This window comes from Oryzias melastigma, linkage group LG15, assembly GCF_002922805.2.
Source record: "Oryzias melastigma strain HK-1 linkage group LG15, ASM292280v2, whole genome shotgun sequence".
Lineage (NCBI taxonomy): Eukaryota > Metazoa > Chordata > Actinopteri > Beloniformes > Adrianichthyidae > Oryzias > Oryzias melastigma.
Genome location: NC_050526.1, coordinates 17,639,086 through 17,665,622, shown reverse-complemented (window position 1 = coordinate 17,665,622; position 26,537 = coordinate 17,639,086). Strand labels below are relative to the sequence as shown.

At 37.4% G+C, this 26,537-nt stretch overlaps 1 protein-coding gene across 1 annotated transcript in view; it reads left to right on the top strand.

Moving 5' to 3' along the window:
• Window positions 1-26,537, top strand: part of atrnl1a (attractin-like 1a) — a gene marked incomplete in the record, with an annotated part of 314,489 nt that overhangs the window by 231,614 nt on the left and 56,338 nt on the right. Inside the window, 1 exon segment of the mRNA XM_024297455.2 lies at window positions 21,973-22,068. Coding sequence (XP_024153223.1) covers window positions 21,973-22,068 — 96 coding nt within the window.

The following is a 26,537-nucleotide window of genomic DNA, read 5'->3' as shown; positions in this document are numbered from 1 at the left end:
TATTTAATTTATGACATTTGTTAGCTAAAGCCCCTAAACTTGTACGCAGTGTTCCCTCGTTATTCACTGGAGTTAAAATAAAAAAATAACTTGAAATTCTTACAAAATTCTTAAACTTTTAAAGGTCTGAAAGCTACAAATATTGAGGAATAACATAAATATTCAAAATTTGCATAAGACATTCACACATTCATCAGCTGTCAGTGAAAGATGCGAGATTTCTTCTTGTTCATGAGAAAATCTGTTTCTATAACATCCCAGACAATTTTAGATTTTAAATTATCTTGAAAGACTCACATAATAGTCTTACTTTTACAACTTATAAATGAGAGTAGAATTAAAAAAATTTTGTAACTGACCATCATGACACCAGGTGATGGTGGTTTGTGAAGACAAAAAGAAATGGACCTGACGATGGCATGTTGTCCTCTGTATGACAACATGGAGGTTCAAATTCAGTATAGTGAACGGTAAAGTGCAGGAGAAGACCACGAGCCTTTTTGGGTTCTTTGAAAACCGGAGATACCAGACATTCCAGACCATCCTTAAAACAGATGTGAAGAAAGCAGCCAGAGGTGCTAAAACTAGAGATACTTCCTAACAACAGCAGCAGGTTTACTGCATTGAGGTTTTCCCTATAATTAACACTAGGAATCTATACGACCTGAAAGTTGATGCAGTCTTGTTACAGAAAGGAAGTGGTCATGCTCAGTAAACTGGCTGAAAACCTTATCAGTGTTTAATAATAAAGTGAGCTGAACTGTATATAGCAGTGATCTATGTAAGCTGGTGATTGGGCCAAAAAGGACATTTTAGGCAGGGGCAGTTCTGAACCTTGAGATGTGTATGTTATGAAATGTTATGATGTGTGCATTTGACATGATAGAACAAAAGAGCATCAAGTAATTCAAAAAGCCGACATTCAATGTAAGAGGATCATAGGATGCTGAACCTTGTTGAAGGCATGATGGTGACTTGAGAGTGACCAGTAACCTTTGTGTCTCCACTGTCATCAATAAATGGTATGGGAATGTCAGGAAAACTCGTGATACGATTCATAATACCGATAGTATCACGATAGGGCAAACATAGCAGTAATCTACATATTACCTTGTTAATGTATGATATATCGCTAATTTTTAAACAAACATATCTTTTTTTTCACAAAACCTTTTCTGTTTTTTAGAACAACCCTTACAACCACATTTTTTGCAGCGAGGAAAGACGGGCTGGGGTGTATTAGTGCACGATGTGTCCACATTGTTGCTGCACCATTACGCCAAAACCATTAGCAAACCGTTAAGGCTAAAAATGTATCGGTCCGGTAAAAATTGATGACATGGGTTTTGGTTGACATATCGCAATAGTATTGGTATTTTGTCCAAACTGTAGACTGAAAAGTGCCTTCAAGGAAGTTAAAAAAATGCTTTTTACACGTTTACACCATTTACTATTTACCATTTTAGAAGATGACCAACAGGTTACATTGTTTCACACACGATATAAGTATCAACACATCGCTTCTCCCGGTTGTGTTACCCAAATTTACTTTACTACACTGGCTGCACCTTCACCTCTAGCAGCAAAATCCGTCTCCATATCTTCCACAGAGACGATTGTGTTGATTGTTGCTAATCTCAATACATGTACCATGAAGTTTTCCATTGTGAATCAAACCATCTTTGACAGCAGATTAGATCCAGAATGATTAAACATCTCTTCACATTACTGCGATGGGAATCCGCCATGATCCCATTAAGAAAAGCTTTGCTTGTCTAGTTGTTATCGCATTAAGAAAAATTTAGCGGCACACTCCTTAACCTCTGGGCCGACATCATCAGCCAACCGTATCCCAGCTGAGGTCGCTTCCTGGATGCAGTTTAATTGGACGCAGGGCAGGAAGTGGCAGTCAGCTGGCCTATCAGCTGTGGAGTTTAATTGGTTGGTGGGATGGGTGGCAGCCAGCCAACTGGAGAGGTCACAGATAACCATCATCCCAAACATGGCTCGCACAGGTGGGAATTGATGGAAGTTAATCTGACATTTGATTAGTTTGTGCACGGAATGGGCCGCGATCAAAGCTACTTACTTCACTCACTCGTGCAAGATGAACCCAAAAAGAGTCACATGCACGGCAAATTGAGCACATACTCAAACGCACACACTGACACTCCTCTAGGGGACAAACAGACAGATGGGAAGTTGATGTTAATGGGACACATGGCTAAATGGGCTAAATGGACGGGATAAACACCATTCCCACAGAAACCCAAGGACTGTGTGAGAGAGGAAGGAGAAACGACGGAAGAGAGAAGGGCGGTGTGTTAGCAGCTGGCTCTCACGCTGTGGACGGCTGGTACAGGGCGGGATTTCCAACCTGAGGGGAGGGTTGTCTGTGAGGGTCTTCAAAAAGTTCTGCAAGTCAAGTAAATCATCTGTCAAGGCGATAATAGGAAACACCTTTCAGTTGTAGGCATAAACACTTTTTGGATAAATAAAACATGTCCCTGTCAACCATCTGTCAACCATAATTTTCTTTTATAGCCACACAGTTATTGTTCCATTAAATGAAGAACAGCCGACTTTTAAAATGTTGACTGCAAAAGATAAACAATAGGAAGATAAATTTTTTTTTATCAAATAGAAAAAAATACTGCGGTGCTATATCCTCTGAACTATCTTTAAATGTCTGTTTTACAGGTTGTATCATCTACAACATGTGTTTGTAAATGTGTATCTGGAAAGTATTGCTGTGGCAGGAGAAGAGTAGTCACCTTTTGATTAGAAGATCATTGGTTTGATTACCGCTTTGAGTCGAAGTGACCTTCAGCAAAAAACTGAACCCAGTTTTGCTTCTGGTGGTCTGTCTAGGACAGGAATGGCAAACATACGGACCACGGGCCGCATCCGGCCCGCCAGATGGTTTCATCCGGTTCAGTCGTGAAGAGAAAAAAATATAAGGACGTTGTGGAAAAAAATCCAGTTTCTAGCCCATTCCTGTGGCAAGTTAGGATTGCTGAAAGAAATGGCCGCAATATGCAATTCCACCACAAGGGGAAGCTCTGCTTAGCTTTGCTCTGCAAAGGGGGACAATGAAGCCTTGTGGCGGAGAAGCTGGCTGAACCACTGGAACCTAGAACCTCGGTGTTCCAAAACTTCTCTGAAAAGCTTTCAGTTGATCCAAAATACCAGAGATCTGGTGAAACTTGGTGGATGCGATTGTCTCTTTCATTCCAACTTGTTTTCTTTGCTGTCCTTATGAAACCACAAAGAAATTCCACATTATTTCTTACACAAAGAGAAAAACCAATGCCTCAGGTCCAGCATGTCTTAAAGTGTCAAACTCCATGTTTGCCCAACAGAGAACCTGACTTTCAGTCAGTCTAATTTCTGAACATTCCATGGACTCAAATCAAGATTTGTTGCAATCCTGACTTATGTACCTTACTTCTTGGAAAGGTAGACAACATCAATATCAGTAATGCTGGGTAAAAATCGGGCATTTGACACATCAAGCATTCCGTGTGTTCTTGAACGTGTACCAAATATCCAACACATCCTCGCTCCCAAGTCGTCACATGTTGACGTTTGCCTAAGGATCTCTCAGCATCACTTTTTGCCGTGTTGGGTGTCTCCAACTCATTGTTTTATGACGTACTGGGTGTTCCCATTCAATCATGGGTCCTCCAACCTCCGGGCCACAAACCAGAACCGGTTCAGTACCATGGCGCCAAGACACCAGTACCCAAACCCGACACCGGACCAGATGCGGCACCAGACCTGAACGGTACCGGACATGGTACCGGACATGGTACCGGACATGGTACCGGACGTGAACCGTTACCAGACGCAGTACCGGATGCGAACCAGTAACAGATCAAGGTCAGGGTACCGGTTTTGGACGTGTCCCGAGGACCAGTGGGCATCCAGTACTGAATCTGGTACCACACACAGTACCGCGTCCCAAGGGTTGCAAACCCTTGACTTCACAAACACCCAGCACATCAAAAAACACCCAAAACGTCATGGAGGAGTCCTTAACCAAACGTCAATATGTTTTGGATGAGAATGTGTTGAAATACCCGATACACACTGACAATTCTAGCGCATGCATCAAAATGTAGAAGTGGTGCAAATCTGGCCAATTTTACAAACCGCAGGTTTAACTTCTCCTCCATGATCCGTTTTCAAATGGTTGGTACTACCGTGAATTACATCAGTATTAAATCTGAGTCCCTGATCTGTCAAAGTTCAACTGGTTTAATTTTCAAAGCACGTTTGGTGGCTTTGGTTTTTTTACGTTGAGCCCAAAAACTGTGGCAAAAACCTGCATATAGTGACGCATCAACACGGAAACGGTATGGGCACTAACAATGACTTTTTAATAGAAATGGTAGCTTGAACGCACATTGCTAAACCTGGTGTGAATGTAATGTAAAACTATAAATATCTTTTTTTGTAGTTTGTATTACTTTGGATGACGTTTAGTTTTTAGGACTTAACCTTTGGCGATTGTTGTTGGAAGAGTTTTTCCTCATATTTTTCTCTCTATAGAACTGTAGTTCTTTCTGCTCTTTTTCAGAAGTCATCATCATAATGACCAACTTTTCTCTCTTGTCTTATAACAATAAGTTGGTTTCTGCTGGAGGCTTTATTCCAATTTACAGCCGTTTCTTATTTTTGCCAAATTGCTTGTAAATGATGAATCTTGTCATAGAATTTTTTTTTCTTTTCTCTCTGGTGGCCAATAAGAAAATATAGTTCTGACAAAATGGCCTTTTTGGAATTGTCTAAACTAAAGTGCATTCATTAATAACTGCGATGCCTATTGATGCAACTATGGATCGAAATACTTCAGCTCCAAAATTTCCTTGATTTCTAAATGAAAGCTAAAACCAAAGTGAATTTGTGTGCATCCAATCAGGTGCGCTAAACAATTTGGGCACCAGTCTGCAAATAGAAGGGGAGAAAAACAAGGAAAGACAGAAAAACTCCCACTGCAGCAGAAGAGAAAATAAAACAGAAAAACATCCCAAAGGAACAAATGAAACTAAACATTCTGCCTTAGCCTTAATAGTTCATTATGAATTAAAGTGATAAAAATAATCAATCTTTGTGTTTAAGCATTGTTTCAAAACATCTTCAATCTAATCAGACTGGTCATTTTGAACTCTAATGCTTAGCAGAAATGCTGGTTTCCTACTGATGCTTAAAAAAGTCCAAACCCACTTAGTGGTTCTTATATTTTTATGTTGAGCATCTAGCACTCATTTGAAAACTTAAAGGTTGAAAAAACAGCACACATACACAACCTACTGATCTTTTCATTCTGTTGGAATGTGTGCATGCTGGCCAGTGGAAATGGGGATGGATGATGGCTGTCCTGGCTGGCCAATGATGAGAGCTAATGTGATCATGTGTAATGGACGACCTCTGAAAAGGCCCCCTGTTTCATTTCACCGTTCTCTCTCTTTCTCCCATCTGTGTCATTGTCTCTCGGCCTCTGTCAGCAGCTGCTGATTTAGTGGGCAGGGTCACTGCGGCGCTCAACGGAGCGCTGACTTTCTTTGAAGAACGGAGGGAAACTCTGAAACATCTGCATAGATCTGTTTCTGACTGGAAAGGTGTGTTTGTATTTGATGACACATGCTGGGGGGTGACATCTAGAAGTATTATTTAAAAATTAGCCGTATTTTAAGAAAAGCATCAAAAGCATGTTCTTGGTGTGATGATGTTGCAGATAACTTTTCAACATTGAGCATGTGACTCGTGTTCAAGAACGTGTGATACGCTGGTTCTTGAACATGCCCGTGGTTTTCACACTGGACAAGCAGGGAGGAACTATTTCTTCTACTACTTTTTCTCCTGTTTGCCAGCGCATGTTCTTCACCTACAGTTAGATGTGATTGGTCAGGTGGTTTAGTTTACCAGCTTTGGTCCAGAACAGAAATCTCCGGTAGACTCTAGTCTGAATTCAGACCAAACACAACGTTTAGGACTCGATCCAGACCAAGTTACGCCGACTCGATCCGGAACAAATCTTTTTTCCAGTCTGAATACATCCATACATAGCTACACGTGAACGTGGGAGTTTTAAACGCAGAAGCTGAAAATGCACTGTCACACGTTTACATAGACTTTTCATAGGAAGGTGCCGCTGGAACGCATTGCCGAGGGCGGTGTGAAAGTAGCTTCTGTGATGTATTATAAGTCATAAGCCAAAGATGCCATCATCCTTTTTTTCTGGTTTGACTCGTCCAACTTAAATAAATAACAGTGGGTTTAAGTTAAGCATTAATAGTTGTTTTTTAACAGCTTAAACTAAAAAATTGCTCCTCTAAATCTGTAGATGTGATCAAAACCTCATTTTATATAACCTAAATGATGGTTTACAGTTTAAGAAATAATTACTTTTGTGTTTTGCTTTTTGCAACAAAACATAAACAGTTTAGTTCATTTCTCTTCTTTTTGATCAGAAATATTTGTATTTTTTCCCAGTCTTTGAGTCATATTTGCTCTCTTTTTCCTTCATTTTCCAGTCAAGGCGTTAACACAAATTGACAGTCAGTTGTGAACAGACCTACTCATATTTCACGGCTTTGTTCGCATTCAAAGCTACAAGCTTTTCAATCTATAAGTCTTTTTTCTGCCTCCATGTGTCTCACTGGCTTTCCCTAATTAGCTTTCCAGATCGATAAGGATTTATTATGGCACATGACAGGATGTATGTCAAAGAGATTAGCAATCAGATTCCCTTTTACAACCCTGTTTGCAATGGGAACAAGGAAAGTATAGATGTTGTGTAAACTTGTAACTGACCGTACAAACGACCCGATCTGAAGTCCTGACTCGACTCCTGCAGCGTTCGCAGCATCAGGTGTCAGATTTGTGTCCACCATCTTTCTTTTGATGTTTGTCCATAAAAAACGTGTTCAGAATGTGTTCATAAGATAGCTAGATGCTCCTGGTGTGTGTGGGAGGAGCTATTCTCAAAAGTTTTTAGTGTCACCACTCCATTGACTGTATATCCATCTACAATGATTGAAAGACATGGATGATGTTGAGAGATCTGGTTGCTCATTTGAAGGAGCTCTACAAAAGCATCTCCATGTCCGGGTCCATGAGATCATTCAGGAGCTTCATCTGATCTCCATCTATTTCTGACCCCGTTTGACGTCGACTTCCTCATTAGACTGAGGAGGATAAAAATAGGGAGTTTTTGTATTATTGTCTTGATACAAATAAGAAAAGTATCATAAAGTTAGTAAGGAGCACAATCGCCAACAATACGCTTGTCCTCCATGATGGATGGCATCATCACCACGTTCCAGGCTAGAGCTGAGTTCATGATTGATTGACCCAACGGGAATTCTTTGCCAAAGTTCAGATATTCGACGCCCGGGACGCAGCAGAGTTTACCAAGACCACATCCTTACCTAAGCACTAGTCCTTGCCTATAGCAGGAGTCAGCAACCTGCGGCTCCAGATCCACATGTGGATCTTTTATCTCTCCATGGAGGCTCCTCGACCAAACATAAAATCGGTCACTGCTGACCCAGCCGTGTCGACCGACATCAGAGCTCCCTCGAACCAAAACTACCTAAAGAAAACAAATAAACAAAGCCAGCAACCTAAGACTACCAACCACAAACTAAAATAACCAAACCCAGCTGTTTAAGACTGGACAAAGAGGAGAAAATAAATAAATAAATAAAATAGCATTTGTTAAAAGTAAGGATTACTTGATTAGTATTTTAATTTAGATGAGTTAAATGTATAAACTGATGTCTGAGGTTCACATAGATGATAAACTATGTAGGTTTTTACATCCTGTTAACCTGAAGACGTCTTGTTTGCACAGATGCAGATTTTATATGCAAAGCAAAACTTTGGTAAAAAGTTTGATCATTTTTGAGTTAAAAGCACATATTATGGTACACAACATTAGTTACTAGGTCCACTGAGATGATCCTGTTTGGCACTGAGCGTCTTTTATTTTCAAAACAAGTTATTTGAGCTTCTGTCAACCATAAAAAAATAAGAAAATTATATTTTGAGAAATGCTAGGTTCTTTTTATATTTTTGATTTTGTTCATGCAAAAAAATTAACATAATTCTTATTTATTATTTAAAAAATGAAGGTCATGAGTGCAAATCCAGATTTCTTAAAGACTAAAGTAAAACTCTACGGCTCCTTCTAGGTTTCGATCAGTAGAAAACGAGCTCAAACGGCTCTTTTACTGTTGAAGGTCGCCGACCTCTGAACTAGAACCTGAAAAAAGAACCTTCTTCTTTGTAAAAGCTGTACGTTATCTGAGAGCAGAGACTTTTGACTGCATTGGTTCAACAACCACCACACTGCAAAAGTCTCCTTGAGAACAGATGACGAGTTCCTCGAGTGTTTGTCTGATTTCTACTCGACGGAGGCTCGTCTAAAGTGTTGGGTTCTTCCAGACGGGGATATCGCGGCCGCTGTTTACTCGACTCATATCCCATTCTCCGTATCCAGCCGGGAGACAAATGCTTTCTGGAAACTTGGCAAACATGCCGGAAATGAGATTTGTTATCACCTCTCCTTTGCGCCTCGCCTGGCGTATAAATCTGAGGGGAAGGATGTGTGTGTCTGTCTTTTCTCACACCTGTTTGCATCCACATATTTTGTCTGTTTCATCAAGTGTTTTTTGTGATGTAAATCTGCCAGTGCACCCACGTGTGCATCCTTTGTGCTGCAGCTGCATTGTATCAAACAATCAGACCAGCAGTATCTTCGCAGACACCATCCATCTGCACAGATTAATTCCTCTTTCAGCGGCTAATATCACTTTTTTTTTCTCCATCGGTACTGAGAGGCAAAGCAGGAAGCCCTTTCTGTCTCCTGTCACCGTATTTCGCTTCAAAGCCTCATAATGAAGGCATAACTGAATATTTATCATGTTAATCACGACTGAATAAAAGTGCTCGTTTATAGACGTATTTTTATTCTCTAGACATCTTTCATGGTATCTAAATGCTTGGTTTGTGTGCTTATGTTTCGCCCAATCCTCCGTTTTGGCTCTTGTTTTTATTTATCACCTCCTGTATAATCATCTGTGTCGAATCATAGTGTAAAAGTCCTTCGTACAAGGATCTAAAACATGCTTCAAAGAGCGGAGTGGAGATTTACAGCCGCTGACCTTATTCCTGCGGCGGCATGTATGAACATGTCAGCAGCGGCGTGGAACAGCTGCATCCACTCATCAATATGGAAACCAGGAATTCTCCAGTCAACAAGTTTGAATTAAATATAACAAACCACCTGTAGACAGACGTATCTATTATAATCTTGGAGACCGAATTCAAAGTCAAAGCTTTTAATTGATAATCTTGACCATAGAGTTTTGGTGTATTTGTGGTTAACATCCTAATACTAAAGATGACCCTTGTAAGAGTTTTAAATAACTGCTGTGGGTCTTTTTAACCCCTCAATCACTGCACAATGTAAAGATACAACCAACAAAAATTTACCAAAAATTATTTTTTTCATGGTTTTGCTTTGTGGCAATGCTTACACTCGGAATAAGAAATTCACAAACAATGGTGTCAAATCTGACACCCTTAAAATAAGAATGGAATGGTTTAGAATTGTATGAAACCTCAAATGAAAACTCACAGAAGTTTTTTGTACATAATTTGTTATAGTACTAAGATGAGCACAACAATAATACACCACATAAACTAAATCGAAGTAATTCAGTTCTATTCTTTTCCTTTCTATTCTAAAATGAGCATAACAATGCACTGTAAAAATTAAATCTGGAGAAATAAATTCTACTCTATTCTATTCTATTTTATTCTATCCTGAATTGGGCAAAACAATACATTACTAGAAATGCATTTTAAGAAAGCAAACAAGAATTCTATTTTATTCTAAAAAAAAGTAATGCATTAAAAATGAACTTGAAGTAAAAACAATTCTGTTCTGTACTATTCTATAGTTAGCACATCAATACGCTGCAAAAACTAAATCTTCAAGTAAAAAGAACTCTACTGATGTAAAGTCCTATTCTAATCTAAAATGACCACAACAGTACACTGTAAAAACAAAATCGTAAGAAAGAATAAGGATTATATTATATCATATTTTGTTCTAAATTTGAGCATGTCAAAATACATAACCAAAACTGGAGCGTGAGAAAGTGGAAAAAAATTCTATTCTACTCAAAATATGAGCATAACAAAGCACTGCAAAAACTAAATCTTTAGAAAGTAAAAAAAAATATTTATATTTTATTCTAAAATGAAACATTAATACACTGTAAAAACTACATCTTTAAGTAAAAGCAATACTGTTCTACTCTATTCTGACGTTAGCACAACAATACTGTTACATCCCCAACAGGCACACTTACTTAAGTCTAGGGGATAAATACAAAAAGATGAGGGATTAACAGATCCCGGACGAGCCCCCATATGTTACGTCCCCAATAGAAACACCTGCACGAGTCTAGGGGGAAATTACTAATGAGGACCAGAATACAAAAACCGGATTTGGAGAAAGTCAAAAGAATTCTATTCTATTCTAAAATGAGCAAAACAATACACTGCAGAAAACAAAATCTCAAAGTAAAAACGGTTCTACCAAATTATATCCTATTCTACAGTGAGCATAACAAAACTTAAAAACTGAATCACTCCTAAAAGACTAAAAACACCCTTCTTTCAAGAAAAACTTTCCTAATTTTTCTTTGGTAAGAAATTATCAATAACGTTTTTTAAAAGCAAAATATTTTTTCTTTAAGAAAAAAAATGTCTTAGCGACTTCAATTTTCCTTCTCAAAATAAGAATTCTCTGTACAACATTATTTTCAATCTTATTGACAGTTTTGTTTTCTAATTTAAGAATTTTTTTCAAACTTCAACAACTTTTGACTTATTTCTACAAGGTTTGTTTTTACAGTGTACCAACAACACTGTTATTACTGAGTAATAACACAGTAATTCAGAAAACTACAAATAAAAACAATAATCAGCTGAGAGTTAAATGGAATTAAAACTTCTATGTAAATTAATTTCCCTTTTTACTTTACCATCATAACAATCTGTTAATTTCTCATTGAATAACATGAATATATTGTTTAGTTTATTCTAAAGACCGTCGTGTCTCCATGTACCGTCTGATCTACCTTTGATCCCAGAATATCACTGGAATTTTTAACGTCTTTGGGATAAATGGACCTGTCCCGGCGACACTGAAAAATAACGACACAACGCTTGACCAGATAATAAATGACTCTTTTACTGAACTGTAAAATGGACAGTCAAACTCAGCCTTCTCATCACTTGTTATACGTTTGCATTTATGTTGGAGTCACGAGCTAAACCACGTCTCCAGATCTCAGCTGTCGCGGGACACCTGGAGACGTGACAGTCATCACTTTGGATTTAAAATGTAACTAAGATCACAATTTAGACCTGGAAACCAGATGTTTGCTTATAGAAAAGTATGCAATTACAATAAAGATAGGTCATTCCAATCACAATATTTATAAGCAATTTGATGCTTAAAGAATATGTAGATTCTTTTTTTTAATTTTCAAGAACATATGATATTAAAAGAATACCATAAACCATAATTGAACGCGATTTCCCGTGGTGACAGAACGGCGAAGTGTCGTTGCGTTTTGTCCGAGTGTTTTGTCTCTTCATAAGACTGTTACAGGATCATAGCCATAACATAACTTCTAATGCATTTCCTCTAGCCCGAAACAGGCCTTTGCAAATAATAAAACTTGTCCGGTAAGAATTATTACACCTTGTCCGGAAAGGCTGGTTTCTCTTTCGCCTCTGATTAAAACATCAGTCAGACTTAACCAGTAGCCCTCTGCAGAATTGATTAAACCATCTAGTCGGGATATAGATAGATTGAAGGAGCATGGCTGTTGATTCTGGTGTTTATATCTCCTCTGGAAGCAGAATCAGTAATGTGGAATGACTAATGTGTTGCTTTATTAGCAATTTTCATCCAGTTAACTTGATTTTTTTAATTATACTTGATCTTTGCTTTGCTGTTAATCATTTTTATCCCTGTTGTTCTGTTGTAAAACCAATAAAGTTTCCTTTTTTTTGACAAATGTGCATGTTTAATGTCACCATCGTGACTCTGTAGTAAAACAACGTTCGTGGTGAAATGGCCACCTGTGGTTTCAAACATTTGATCGGATTATCTCCACAGAGACGTGAACTTCAGCGCTGATGCTGGCTGTTACGGTCGGTTTCTGTTGACTGAAGATGACGGTCAGGTTTATCGTACTCTCTCTCACACCTAACTTGCCTTATTTTTTGACCGTTTTTTCCTGATAATGAAATCTACTATCTCATTATCAGAAGAAAAAAAACTCTTGTTTTCTATTAATAAAAAGGCTTCGTTTTGCTGTGATAATGGCATAATTTTCTTTGGGTGACAGAAGCCAAAAGGTGCTGTCTTGTTTTTTTTTTTTTGTTTGTTCGTTTTTTTTTCCAGTTATCTCACGATAACGACATTTTCTATTAGATTAATGAAATAGAAGATGTCGATATGAGATAACTAATTCTGTTATGTCATAGTATTGACTTTTTTTTTACCTACGTAGCTTTTTTCCTGTGTTCTTGTCATAACGACATCTACTATCTCGTTACCACAAGACAAAAAGAACACACTTGTTTTCTCATAATAACAAGATAGTAGATGTTATCATGAGATGACAAAATTCATTATGTCTCGATAATGTCGTGATAATGGAAGCTGAGATCTGTGTATCTTTGTTTTGATTATCTCACAAAAACAACATTTACCATCAGATTTAAAACAGTGGATGTTGTTCTTACAAGATAACTATTTTTTCTAGTAATAATGACAGTTGATGTTAATATTTTGAGATTGTGTTCTCGTGATTACGGAAGCTGCAAAAGGTCAACCTACGAGATAGTCGATGTCGTTACCACAAGAAAAAAAACACTGAATTTCTCATAATTACAAGATAGTAGATATTGTCATTATAAGGGAACAAGCTTTGCTATGTCGTGATAATGACATTGTTTTGTAGTGATTATAAAAGCTGAGAGTGGCGTACCTTTGTATGTATATATATATATATATTTTTTTTTTTTACAGTTGTTTTGCGATAACAGCATTTACTATCAGATTACAAATATGAGATTGTGGATGTCGTTCTCATGAGATAAAAATAGTTTTCTTGTGATAACGACATAGTAAGTGTCGATATGATGAAATAACACAGTTTGTTGTGTCATGATTTTGACATTGATTTCTTATTACGGAAGCAACAAAAGACCTTCTTAACTTTTTTGTGTTTTCCTGTAATAACCATGAAAAAAAACTCTTGTTTTCTCTTAACAACAAGATAATAGATTTTGTTATTAAGAGATGACGATTTTCCTTATGTCGTGATTAAGGACGCTAAGAGTGTCATATGTTTCTTTTGTTTGGTTTTTTACGATTTCTCACAATAAATACATTTACAATCAGATTACAAATATGAGATACTGGATGTCATTCTCATGAAAAAAAAAGTTTTATTGTGATAACGACATAAATGTCGATATTATGAGATAACTACTTTTGTAATGTCATGATACTGACATTGATACAGAAGCCACAGAAGACCTCCGTAGCTTGTTTCCTGTTTTCCTGTGATAATGACACCTATTATCTCATTATCACAAGAAAAAAAAAAATTTGTGATCACTGTATATCTGCTTGTAGACATAAAAAACATGTTCTGAAACATGTAAATGTCCTGGTCCCTTCACCTGATGAAATGCACTGACCTGCAGCCGGCCACAGCTGCGCAGACGGCTGCAGCTGTGGCCGGACCAACTTTCTCCTCAAGTGTCCATGACTGAATAGGAAGTTATTTATGACTGACAGCATCAGCAGGATCTCCATGATTAAAGTCATTAATTATAAATTGATCAGCTCTTCTGGTGTTTAGCATTTACTCTGATATACTTCTTTGTTTTGCTGTGGATTCTATTTTCTTTATCTCGTCACGACATTTACTGTCTTGTTGTCAAGAAAAAACCTGTATTCTCGTGTTTATACAGACAAAAACAGCAATATGGGCCGTTCTTGGATTACATAATAACCCTTTATAATTCTAATAGATTTGATACCTCTGTTTCTGAGACCACATCTCATTCGCATGATCAAAATTTTCCGGTATAAATGATGTGATTTGTGTTCATGATTCCACTAGAAGGGCTTTTCCCGCTCATTTCAAAATGGCTGCCTCCAGGAAATCTAAAAAAAGGCTTTTGTCGGGAAAAGTTTTGCTAATTTTCAGAACATTATGAAGAGAATAACAAGTTTTTTTTGCTGTTAATTTTTTTTACTGGTTTCTGTATTGAAAGAACACAAACATTGTTGATAATTAAACATTAATCACTCAGTTTTACCATTTGTAGATCAAATTCGAGACAGTGGACAGCCTGAACACTCATCTTAGACAAACATTGTTCGCCAAACTTCTCCCCTTTTTTACAGGTTTCATCAAAGGGTTTGAAAAGCATCTTAATTCCAAAGACGTTTCTGTGGATGATTGGATGTAGTGGGTCATTATAGTGGTCATTTAGACACATAAACGATGTATTTTTGCTGTTTCGTACATTTTGTTGTGTCAGCCACTAGCTGAGCTGAAGTGCTGGTTAATTGCAGGTAGAAGCCACTTGTTCTGTTGTGAAACTTCTCATTTGCACAGGAATGTTTCCAACATCAGCAAACGCCACATTACACAGATATTTCCGATCCATCTCACAGGACCTGCAGTTTGAGCTCGCAGGTGCTGCTGTCCACCGTCCTCCGGAGCATAATTCAGCGTGTGATTGGCTTCATTGTTGCTGCTCGCTCCTCTTTCTTTAGGCTGTTTGTGCGTTTGTCTGTCCTAACACAGCTGGCCAGATGGATAAATGCCTGTTTTAGATGTCATGCCTTCCCTTCAGGGTAAATAAACACAAGCATGTTTGAGGAGAGGCGTAAAGAGATTTTGGCAGCCGATGATAATTGCGTGTCCTCCCGTGATTCACCTTGAATTTTAGCCATCGGGAGAAACATTTTCTTAGAAGTAAACGTATAAATCCAGGAGTTGCGTCTCTGTCTCGGCCTGTTTTGTCATCCACCTCATGGCGTCCGGCGCGGTCGCTTGTTGATGGGACACTGAAGTTAATTAGCCATTTTATGGCGGATTTACAGACAAACGGAGAAGATGGTCGCCATTTTGCCCTTGTTACCCACTTGAGGATTAGGATGCACAAAAGGAGACTCTGTGATGCCAAGATAAATACATGCATTTCCTTTTGTAGTCCTTTTTTACTATTTTGCAATTTCCTTTGATAATTGACCTTTAAACAGATTTTTGTGACATTGTTTGAAATCATTTTTTAGTTTAATCCCTTTTTTCCCTCAATTTTTAAATATGAAATTACACAAAGTTCCAACACAAACCTTAAAATGTGCAAAAAACTCAATTCTTATTTGTAAATGTCATTTTTTACTGCCAAAAAATTACGATTAAAATTGAAAACATATTAAAAAATTCCAAAAACAAAGAAAAGACGAGGTCAAAACAATGGCGACTCTTCGCTGACTTATATACAATGTTCAAAGGATTTACATTAAGCATCGCAATTTTTTACCATAATTCATTTCTTAAACGTGACATTTCAGGGATAATAACCAGTTTCAATCCTCCACGTTCTTAACCACAGATCACCCTTTCGGGGTCACGGGGCTGCTGGAGCCTGTCCCGTCCTCTATGGGCGACGGTGGGGTACACCCTGAGCAGGTCGCCTGATCCCAGAGGGCGCCGTCACGCAACATTTTACATGAAAACTATTTTGATGTTCGGTCTGTGTCGGTGATTGACAAACGCACCTGTTAATGCAGAGGCTGTTTAGTGTGGTTTGAATCTGGACCAGCCAATCAGCTTCTGTGAACCCTCACAACTTTAGAAACAAGCTAGAAAAGTTACATTACCTGCAATAATGCTAGTATGAATACTTTTTGCTGAATTGGCTGAACCAATTTCCTTGAATTTTCTAAATGATTTCCTGAACGTCTTGATGGCAACATTACAAAAGTTTTAAAAGAACACAAAGAATTTGAAGAATAAAACAAATAGCAGAATGTAAAATGTATAAAAAGTATCAAAACCCAAAGTACAAGCATGAATGTCCTGAACTTGTTGAATATTTTGATAGCAATATTGCATAAGTTTTACAAGGATTTGAAATATTCATTTTCAATATGGCCTGAAAATTGCATTAATTGCGTAAAATCTTTTAAAAAAAAAAGTAGAATATAAAATAACCAAAAGAAGAAGTAGGAATATCCTGAACACGTTGAACGTTTTTATACCAAACTTTCATAATTTGAACAAAGTGCTCAAAGAACTTGAAGAAATTCTTGAAAAATTGCAAAACTGCGTTAAAATAAAATAAATAAAAATCATGAATACCAAAAGTAACATAATGAATGTCCTGAAGGTGGTGAACGTATTGATAAAAAGATTGCATACCTTTTAAAAGTGTGCAAAGTTTTTAAACGATTCTAAATATTTTTCCATTCATTTTCAATTCAAATTTGCATAAATTGGACAAAATCTTTACAAAACAAAGAAAATATAAAAAGCAAAGAGCAGACAGGAATATCCTGAACATGCTGTTTGTTTTGATACTTGCATAATTTACTGAAAGTGCACAAATACATTTAAAAGGTGTAAAATGTATAAATGCCAAAGGTACAAGCATGAGTGTCATGAAAGTGACGAAAATCTTTATACCAAACCTGCAGAATTTGCAACAAGTGCACAAAGAATTTAGCAAAAAGAAAAACAAAAACTGTAAAATGTATTAATAGCAAAAGTACATGTATGAACATGATAGTATTGAAGGGCTGCACGGTGGCGCAATGGTTAGCGCTCTTGCCTCACAGCGAGAAGGCCCCGGTTCGACTCCCGGCTGGGACCTTTCTGTGTGGAGTTTGCATGTTCTCCCCGTGCATGCGTGGGTTTTCACCGGGGACTCCGGCTTCCTCCCACCGTCCAAAAACATGCTTCATAGGTTCATTGGTGACTCTAAATTGCCCCTAGGTGTGACTGAGAGTGAATGTGTGTGTGATTGAGGCCCTGTGACAGACTGGCGACCTGTCCAGGGTGAACCCCGCCTTCGCCCGTCAGTAGCCAGGATAGGCTCCGGCACCCCCGCGACCCCGAAAGGGACAAAGCGGTCAGGAAAATGGATGGATGGATGATAGTATTGATACTAAGACTGTATAAATATCCTTTTCAACTGCGCCTAAAAATCTGATAAATTGCGTAAAATCTTCAAAACCCTAAAATATTGGATAACCGAAAGAGCGAGCAGGAACATCCTGAACGTGCTGTAGGTTCGACAGAAATTGCAGAAAAGTTTTTACGTGTCAAAAAGTCTACAGAAGTTGACACAAACTAAAATAGCAATAAATAAACTAAAGAAACACAATAGAAGAATGAATACTATCTTATTGGAGTTGTGTACTTTAGTAAAAAGTACTTTAATAATTTTTACTTAAAATGACTGTGAAATTCGAATCTACACTATGCATCTCTTTTTTCAGTTAGCTTGTTGTAGTTAACATGTCTTGTAGCCTTCCTCTTTAAATTAAACTCCTGTAAAGTATCTCAGCATATTAGACTCAAATGTTTTGTATTTCGCTGAAAAAATACTCACATTTCCACTTGTTCTGAAAGCAGTGGTCTTTGTTATCAATGTTTTCTTTTTAATTTACTGTCGACATTTTAAAAACGAACCATAAAGGGTTGCAACAAGTGTTGGTTATTGATCTTTTGACAGTTTTCTTTATGGAAGTTTTAACGTCGGCTGCATTTGGCCCACAGGCCGGACTTGGGACATGCCTAAATTAAGACCTCACAACCTTTTTAAATTTGGCACCATTTAAACAGAGCAACAAGCAGTCTTTCTAATTTATAAGATGTTTTTCCAAAAAAAACGGCCTCAGCTACCGGTCCAGCACACACACATTTGTAGATTCTAACTCAAATATTTGACAGTCGAAGAATAAATTCCCTCCTGCCCTGACCTTGACCTGTTCTTTTCCCCACATGTGTGTGGGAGAAGTGGCTTTAGGAGATAAACATCTAAAAGAAAGGCTCATACAACATGACAGAAAGCTGCTCGTGGATGAGCACAGACACGTGCACACTCGTCAACAACAAAAAGAGGAAGGTTGAGTTTGGTTGTCCAGGATCATCATCACATCACAGACTCAAGCTACAGGTCACTTTTATTTTATTTTATTTGTCTGAGTTTATAACATCAATAAGATGCTAAAAATTCTGTTTTGTTTACTTTGACCAGAAAAAAGTGACTGTTCTGATCCTTAAATAAACAACATTGGTCTAGAAAAATCCTCAGAGTTTACTTTACATGGATTCAGAAAATAGATGGATGGAGGAACGGATGGAAGAATGGATGGATGGATGGATGGATGGAAGAATGGACGGAGAATGGAAGAATGGATGGATGAAGGAACAGATGGATGGATGGATGGATGGATGATACATCGATAAGTGAATTGATAGACGGATGGATGGAGTAAATGTTGGTTGGATGGCTGGATGGATGGATTCATAGACTGATGGATTTATGGATGAATGGATTCATAGACTGATGGATGGATGGAAGAACGGACGGACGGATGGATGGATGATACATCGATAAGTGAATTGATAGACTGATGGATGGATGGATTGTTGGATGGATGGATGGATTCATAGACTGATGGATGCATTTTTCTTCCAGGTCATCTTTGTAAACCTAAAACTGTTTTCAACTGATCTTTAAAGTTTAAATAAAATATCTCTCTACATCATTTTTTTCTTTTCTAGTGCAGTTTCTGATTGTTCTACAAATTATCAACATTTTATGTAAAGAAATGTTCCAAATACAGAGATTAAAACAAGACTCAAAAAACAGAAAAAAACTAAAATGGTTTTGATGTAAATCAAAAGGAAAATCCTGAAATGTTGAAATCCAAACATTAATACAAAATCATTTGAAGCATTTCTCCTTTGATGCTTCCATTGATGCTTCCATTGATGCTTCCATTGATGCTTCCATTGATGCTTCCATTGATGCTTCCAGCCACGATAACCTTAGAAATGAGAATTCTTTGAAAGGATGCGTTCGCCGTCCGGACCTCCAAGCTTCGGCTGCGTCCTCAAAACCAGGACTGACATCAGCAGGAGGCTCACAGCGATGCTCGCCAGCGCCGGCGCTCATCTAACCAGTGATAGCAAGATAGTGACATCCCACCAGAGAAAACATCACATTAGCCGTACGGCGGCGTGCGCAGAGCGAGCTCCAGCTGCCTGACTGCACCCACGTAGCTACAGGTGTAGTATTCATCCATGCTTAAAGAGCCTGACACCGGCAGGAGAGCAGCCGGCGGCGCGCCGCCTCAACACCTGACAGCCCGTTAATGTCAGCGTGCAGCTTTCAGTCGAGAACGAGGCGGCGCATAAATACATGAGCGCCATTTCCAGGTGGTTATTTTAGCCTTTCGTCTCATTCCATTTATTGTTTTTACTGTTTTTTTTCTATGATTTCATATTAAAACATACTCAATGACTAACAATCTTCTCCATATTCAGTTGTTTTTTGTCATTAATTCATTTATTCAGCTGATCTGCTTGATAAACCTCACCAGTACCAATCATAGATTTAAACATTCATTTAACCATCTCGTGGTTTTTAGTTATTATTCTTACACAAAGATGGAAATGCTTCCTAAATGTCAAACAAATTTAAATATACTTTTAAAAAATCGAGACAGCAGAAACATTCATTTAAGAATAGATCCTAATTTCATTTTCAGAAACTTTACATGTATTTTGTAAATATAAAATCTAAAGCACAGATGATCATCAAGGAATCCACTTTACATGTGTAGAAGGAAATGCTAACATATTAAAGAGGAGAAGAAGGCATATATATATACATTTAAAAAAATAAATAGATTTTTAAAAGATTTTTGTCATATTTTAATAATTACTTTGAATAAATATACAAGAAAAAATTGTATGAAAACAATAACTTTAATGTTAATATGAAGAGTAAAACAGTTATTTCAAGTTATATAAGCTTTTTTTTTAATTGATTTGCATCTATTCCTTTTTTATATTAAGTGAAATGTGTCCTAAATAATAGTGTCAATCGATTAAAAAACAAACAGATTAATTACACTTTTGAGTTATGATTAATCTGATTAATTTGAATGTTAGGTCATTTTTTTAATATAAAAATATGCAGATTTTGAGCAAATTTAAATCAGAGAGAAAATCTTTCCTTCACTTTTATTGTCTGAATTTTTCATTTTATCAAGTGTTAACTCAAAATGTCAAAGAAGTGTCATTTGTGAGCACAAAACACATGAAAGTGAGATAAGTAAAACTTTTATGTCGAAGGTGACGACCTACAGTCATAAGAAACATTTAAACTTATACAATGGTCCAGATGAATGCTCGGTTCTGATTGGCTGCTGGGTGTAAAAAGTAGTTCCGGTCACATAGCCCTGATGTTCTGTATCACTGCGCTGGTTTCTTTTCGAGGTCACACGCTGTCTGTTACCGTGACAACATCCTGGACCACGTATTTAAAGTCTTATGAGGAAAAACCGAAAAAATAACAAGAATAAAGAACTAATAATTAGTTGAATATTTATTTCTTTTGTAAGTGACCATACAAGTGGGATAATGCACCAAGAAGTGAGCATTATCAGAAATGAACTCACAGATTGGAAGCCTGATCATCTGATCTGAAGCGAAGTTATTAATTGTGTTCTTAAATATTAACATGTTAATTTTTAAAAATGAATCGCATGTGTTACCACGTTAACGTCCGTCCCAATGTAAAAATGTAATTTGCCTGAAGGATAATCGTTGATAAATTCAGCTCATGAATGTGACTGAAACCACTAATTATAGAATGACTGGGGCGCCGCAGGTTACAAAATCCTTCTGTCTTTTACATAACTTATAACTTGTTTATTGCTTCTGTTTCCATGCATTTTATTCCTGACATTATTCCTAATGCGGTCTCTATAGAAAATACCCTTTTATTTACTTTATGAATCTCATTTTTTCTGACACTGCTGTCACTCTACACTTTTTTTACAAACTTTTAGTTTTCTTCCCCCATATTTTCAAAAATAATAATGTATTTTTGGTGTTTTTAATAAATTTGTGTACATTTTTCCTGACAATGGAGGACATAAATAAATAAAATTAAGATTAAAATGTGTTTCTGAGGTTTTTACTGATATATATTTTTGAAACAGGTTGTATTTGTGATTTGTGTATTTGTGTATCTGCGCCATCCACAATTCCTGCCGCTCTGCAGAAACTATGTCCTAGAAAATAACTTTTTTTTAATTTGTTTTGGCTAAAATCACCATAATCAAAATTAAAACATCACTAGGAAGACTTTCAAATGAGCTAACAAAAGGACTGAAGTAGCTCTTCAACAGATTTTCCTAAAGATTTGTTACTTTTCCGGCCTCGGCTCTGCGAAAGAGGAGATGTCTGTAATTTGTTGTTTATTTGAATGTGGTCGTTCTGATGAGGGTCTTCCATTCATTTCCACATGAATAAAAGATGCTGCCCTCTGCCTCCTCCACCATCTGCTGGTTCTATTCTGTGTCTTCCTCCCGTGAATTTACCACCATGTGTACTCTGATAGTTCCCCCTTAATTCCTCCTCATCCTCACTTAAAACAGGTCTCTCCGTATAAAACAAGCATATAAATACATTGTTTTTTTGGTAAAAGATAAAAAAAAAATCAGAAGATGATCCAGTTATATTTACCAACAATGTGTCCTTAATTCTAAATATATATTCAGCTTTTTATGTTAAATTCATTTTATTTTGTGTCTCTCTGCAGCAGCTGATGAGAGAACGCCAACAGATGGCCAGTCGTCCCTTTGCTTCGGTTGCCGTAGAGCTGGAGGTGGGTGGCAACCAAGAGGAGCTACTCCAGGTCAGAACAAACAAACAACAAACACTGAAGTAAACAAAACGGAAGGAGAAATCAGGGCTTCATCTTGGGAAACACACACTTGTGTTTGGAGGAGTTTCTGTTTGTGAATTCATCAGCACTGTCTGTTGTTGACTTATGCTGCGCTGGTGAAGCAGCAATTTGCATTTAAGAGGTTTGAGAGTGAAACCGGAGGAGATAACGTCAGGATTCTTGGTGGTTTTGTCAGATTGATGCAGCGTGAAGTTGTAATGTGTTCCTTCCTTATCAAACACTCGTGATGCAGTGGATGTGTGGTGTTTAACCAAATTTACGTGTCCTGGAACTTTATTTTGTCCTGTATTATTTCTGCATAAAACCCCAAATTTAGTGAACCACAAACAGATGGACACATGTAAAGTTCTGCAGCTAGAAAAAGAAAGTTGAACTCAAACATGACACACTAAAGCAGAATTATATGTACTGGCTTTAAATCTAGTGAAACAAACTTAAACAAAAGGCGAGTCAGAGGACCACACAGCGACCCAAACCATGAACTTCCCCCCTCATGGATCATTAACTTAAGCAGAAACAGCTTGAATTCAAACCTGCTGCTCACAGATCAGGATTCAAAACCACCAGATGTGTTCAAGCAACTACTTCCAATGAAAAGACTAACGTGTAAATGCACGTTTGGGGCTTCCGCGTTCAGAACTTTCACGTTTATACGAAGCTATGCAGGTTTTCATGAACTTTTTTTGGCTCTACATACAAATCACGCATCTGCTGAACACGCAACGAAGGTTAAACCAGGTTTTATCCAATCAGAGACTTGGTGACGTATGGATGACGTCATGGTTAATTCTAAATGTTTAGAAATTAATCATAGAGGACAGTCGTGGCTTTGGGTACAGGGATGCTGTTCAAAGGGGGTGACAGCTCCGTCCTTGGAGAAAAAAAAAGGAAAAATCTGCACTTTTTCTGCCTTTTTTGTCCCTCTATCCATATAAAAGGTCATTTTTTTTCTTAAAACATTTCTTAAAGAAAGAGTGTCCACATCCTAAAACCACATTACATAATCTTCTATAAAAAATGTTCATGGCGAGCCTTAATTTAATCATCTAAGGAAATAAAAATTATAAAAAAACATTTTCTATTATTTGAACAAATTAAAGGACTTTAAGTGCTTCTCATGGTTCGATAAATATGGAAAAGGACGCTTGATTAGCCCTCATTTAAATTTAGTTAAATAGATTTAAACATTTCTGGCTGAGATTCACCACTAATGGTAAAATAAAAGTTTTTCAAACCACTGCTGACATCACACTATCTACTACTACATTTGCTGCATGGAGGTGATTCTATGTGTCTTTTATTTTGAAAGGACGCCATGTGAACCTCTGTCAAAAGTTACAAACTATTTTTAGATTCTGGAAAGAAAATCTCCTTATCTTTGTGTTTTTTTAATGCTGGAAAAGTTCATTTGTATTTATTTATAATAATAGAATCGATCACATCATTACAATCTCATGTTTTTGTTTGTTTTTTTGGGTGAAATAAGACTTTGTGGCTCCTCCTGGGTTGTTGTCACTCGACCGACTCCTGCAGGCTACAGCCTCCCATCTGTTCTGCATTTCCAGCACACCTCAGTGCGAGTGTTCCTATCCTGACAGCAGAGCAATCGTCTGCTCGCATCATTCAGGAGAAGTTCTGCCATTGATTTCCTCTTTCCAGCAGGTCTGTGGTTTTTGGGGCATGACCTGCGACCATCCAATCAGTGTGTAACCGCACATCCTCTTCAGGAGATTTCTGTTGTTGCTTGGCGCGTTGGTGGCATGCTCGATGGTTGGACAACCACATAGTGATGTTTACAGATCCTTCCTTCCACCAGCATGGACCGGCTTGTGATGGGAGGCTTTGGTGTTTGTAACATCTCACTATACTTTCTTTACTTTAATGTCTATCAACAATCATTTTATAAAATTCAAAATTCATGTATCGTTTTCTTTGCTTTTTGGGTTGCCAAACCAAATTCTTCTTCTTTTTGGTTCATTACATTTTTTTTTTAAATCAAGTTTCATGGATTTGCAAGACCCTCGATGTGCCTATGACCAGACTCTTATTTTTAAAATCTATTTAACTCTTAAACACCAGAGATGACTAAACACCACTCTCTTCGACATACTGTAACTCTTAACGTTCATGTGATCAATGTGAATCAGCTAATTCTGACCCTTTTTCCACGACAGGATCAGCTGATTTATGCTAATTGCATTAGCTACTGTAGAGTGTTCCATATCAGCATAATGCTGCTTTTCTCCAATTCAGAATCCACTGGAATTATTTTAAATTAGGGATGTGTATTGGCAAGAGCCTGGCTATACGATACATATCCCGATACGTTTCTCACGATACATATCGCGATATATCCCAAGACTGTACCAAAACAATTTTTCACTTTTTTCTGGAGTATGACTTAGAAAAAGAACTCTAGCTGAATATTATTACGTCTTTTATTGTAATAAAATGGTAAAATGTATTTTATATAATAATGACAAGAACTGCAACTCTATACTGATACTGGCAGTATGTGGTATAGAGTTTTGGTTCAGTACTCACTCCAACTAAAAACGAAGTAACACAAGTCTCGTAACAACAATTCCACATGATGTGCTCAACTTTTGATGAGCTGTGATCCTGTGGGGCGTCTTGTCGTATTGTTGGTCACATGACTCAATTAATTGGAAAAAAAAACTGTTTCTATTGCAATTTGGCAAAATTTTGAAAAGTCTCAACAACCAACTCCTACAACCGCAAAAACAATTTAAAAGCAATTTATTTTTTTCTATTTTTTTATTTTTCAAAATTGTTGTGTTTCCATCAGGCAAGTTTATTTGTACTCAATGAAAACGCAGCTGGTGTTGTTTTCATTGACCGGAGTGATGGAGGCCTTAAGGGCCAAACCTGAAAAAACGAGGTTCTGTGATCAAATCAAGATAAGTGTTAGAGTTTAATTCCTGTTCACATAATTTAAATGTAGAAATTTACGTTGAGTATTTAAAAGTGAAAAACATCTTATGTGAACCCAGATTTATAGTTGACTATTTTCTTTTGTTTATTTATGGTCTTCAAATCAGAGATTCACTGAAATTTTTGTAAAACTGTTTTTAGATACATTATTGTTTAAATTAAAGTATCCCATTGCGCATATATCCATACATATGTATATATACACACACATAGTTAGATAAAGTAGTTCATTTGCATCCAAAATACTCCATTACTGTAATCATACTATTTTAGTTCATAAATACATGTAAATATTTAACATCTATGGTATTATTCATTGTCTTTTAACACTGACTTCTGTTGTTTCTTGTTTGTATAACCAAAATAATTCTAGGTTTTACCTAAAGCTAAAAGCAAAGTATTCCAGTACCAGCTCTACACTCATCTCTCTGTGTGATGAATGAATGTGAATCTGATACCAAGTTAGGGTTAAGGGGTATGGTACCAGCTCTACACTCATCTCTCTGTGCTTTTTCTGGTGAATTTGTTAATAACATGATATCATCTTTCTTTCTCTCTCATCATGAGTTGTTGTATGCTGATGAAAAGTAGAAGTAAAGGGTTACTAATGCAGTTTTGGCTGGAAGGTTTGCAACAAAAGGATGAGTAATGAGTGTCTGGCAAACACGTGGAGATAAATAACTCCGAAATATCCATGTAACTCCCCAGGACAGCTTTGATGTGTACAGCTGGAGAAGGGTGAGGACAGAGAGGGCAGCTGGTTTTCATAACTTCTGTTCAGGATTGTCTTTGTGATTCTGTAACACCTCATCTCCTCACCTCCACTCTCCTCTCCTGAAGGGCCCTCCAGCGGTGGCGGGGCTGCTGGAGTGCGGGCCCCGGGGGGGCAGCTGGCTCGTATCAACCCTCTTGTAGAAAGAGATTATGATGCACGATGCATGACAGAGAGATCCGCCGAGGTGTATGGAGTCGTCTGTAGAGGGGTTACAACCAGGCTGTTGTGTCACTTCTGTTCTCTGATTTCTGCTGTTGAAGACATGAATGCAGAGTCTAGGTAAACAGCTGGAGAAGTGATGCATTATGGGCAGTAAGAGGGTTGAAGGGAAGTGAGCTCAGTGATGGAGGGTGGATGTGGTAGAGTGGGGCAGCCACTCGAAAGTGATTTTATTTCAATACATATCTTTATGTGTTTCTCTATATAATGCATTCTTTGATTTACAAAGTGTAGGTACCTTTAAGAGTGAGAATAAAGTTTTTAAAAAAAAGTTCTCATCAGAGTGAACCAGATTGTATTAAGAGAAGTCCAATCTCCTTAAACACAGTACGGGGGCCTTAGCAGATGTTTTACATCGAATGTGATGGTTGAGACGGGACTCCAGTGGGATATTAAGTGAAATCCAGTGATCAATCAAACTTCTTATTGAACCAAAATACAATGTTCAAGGAATATTTTAGCTTCAAAC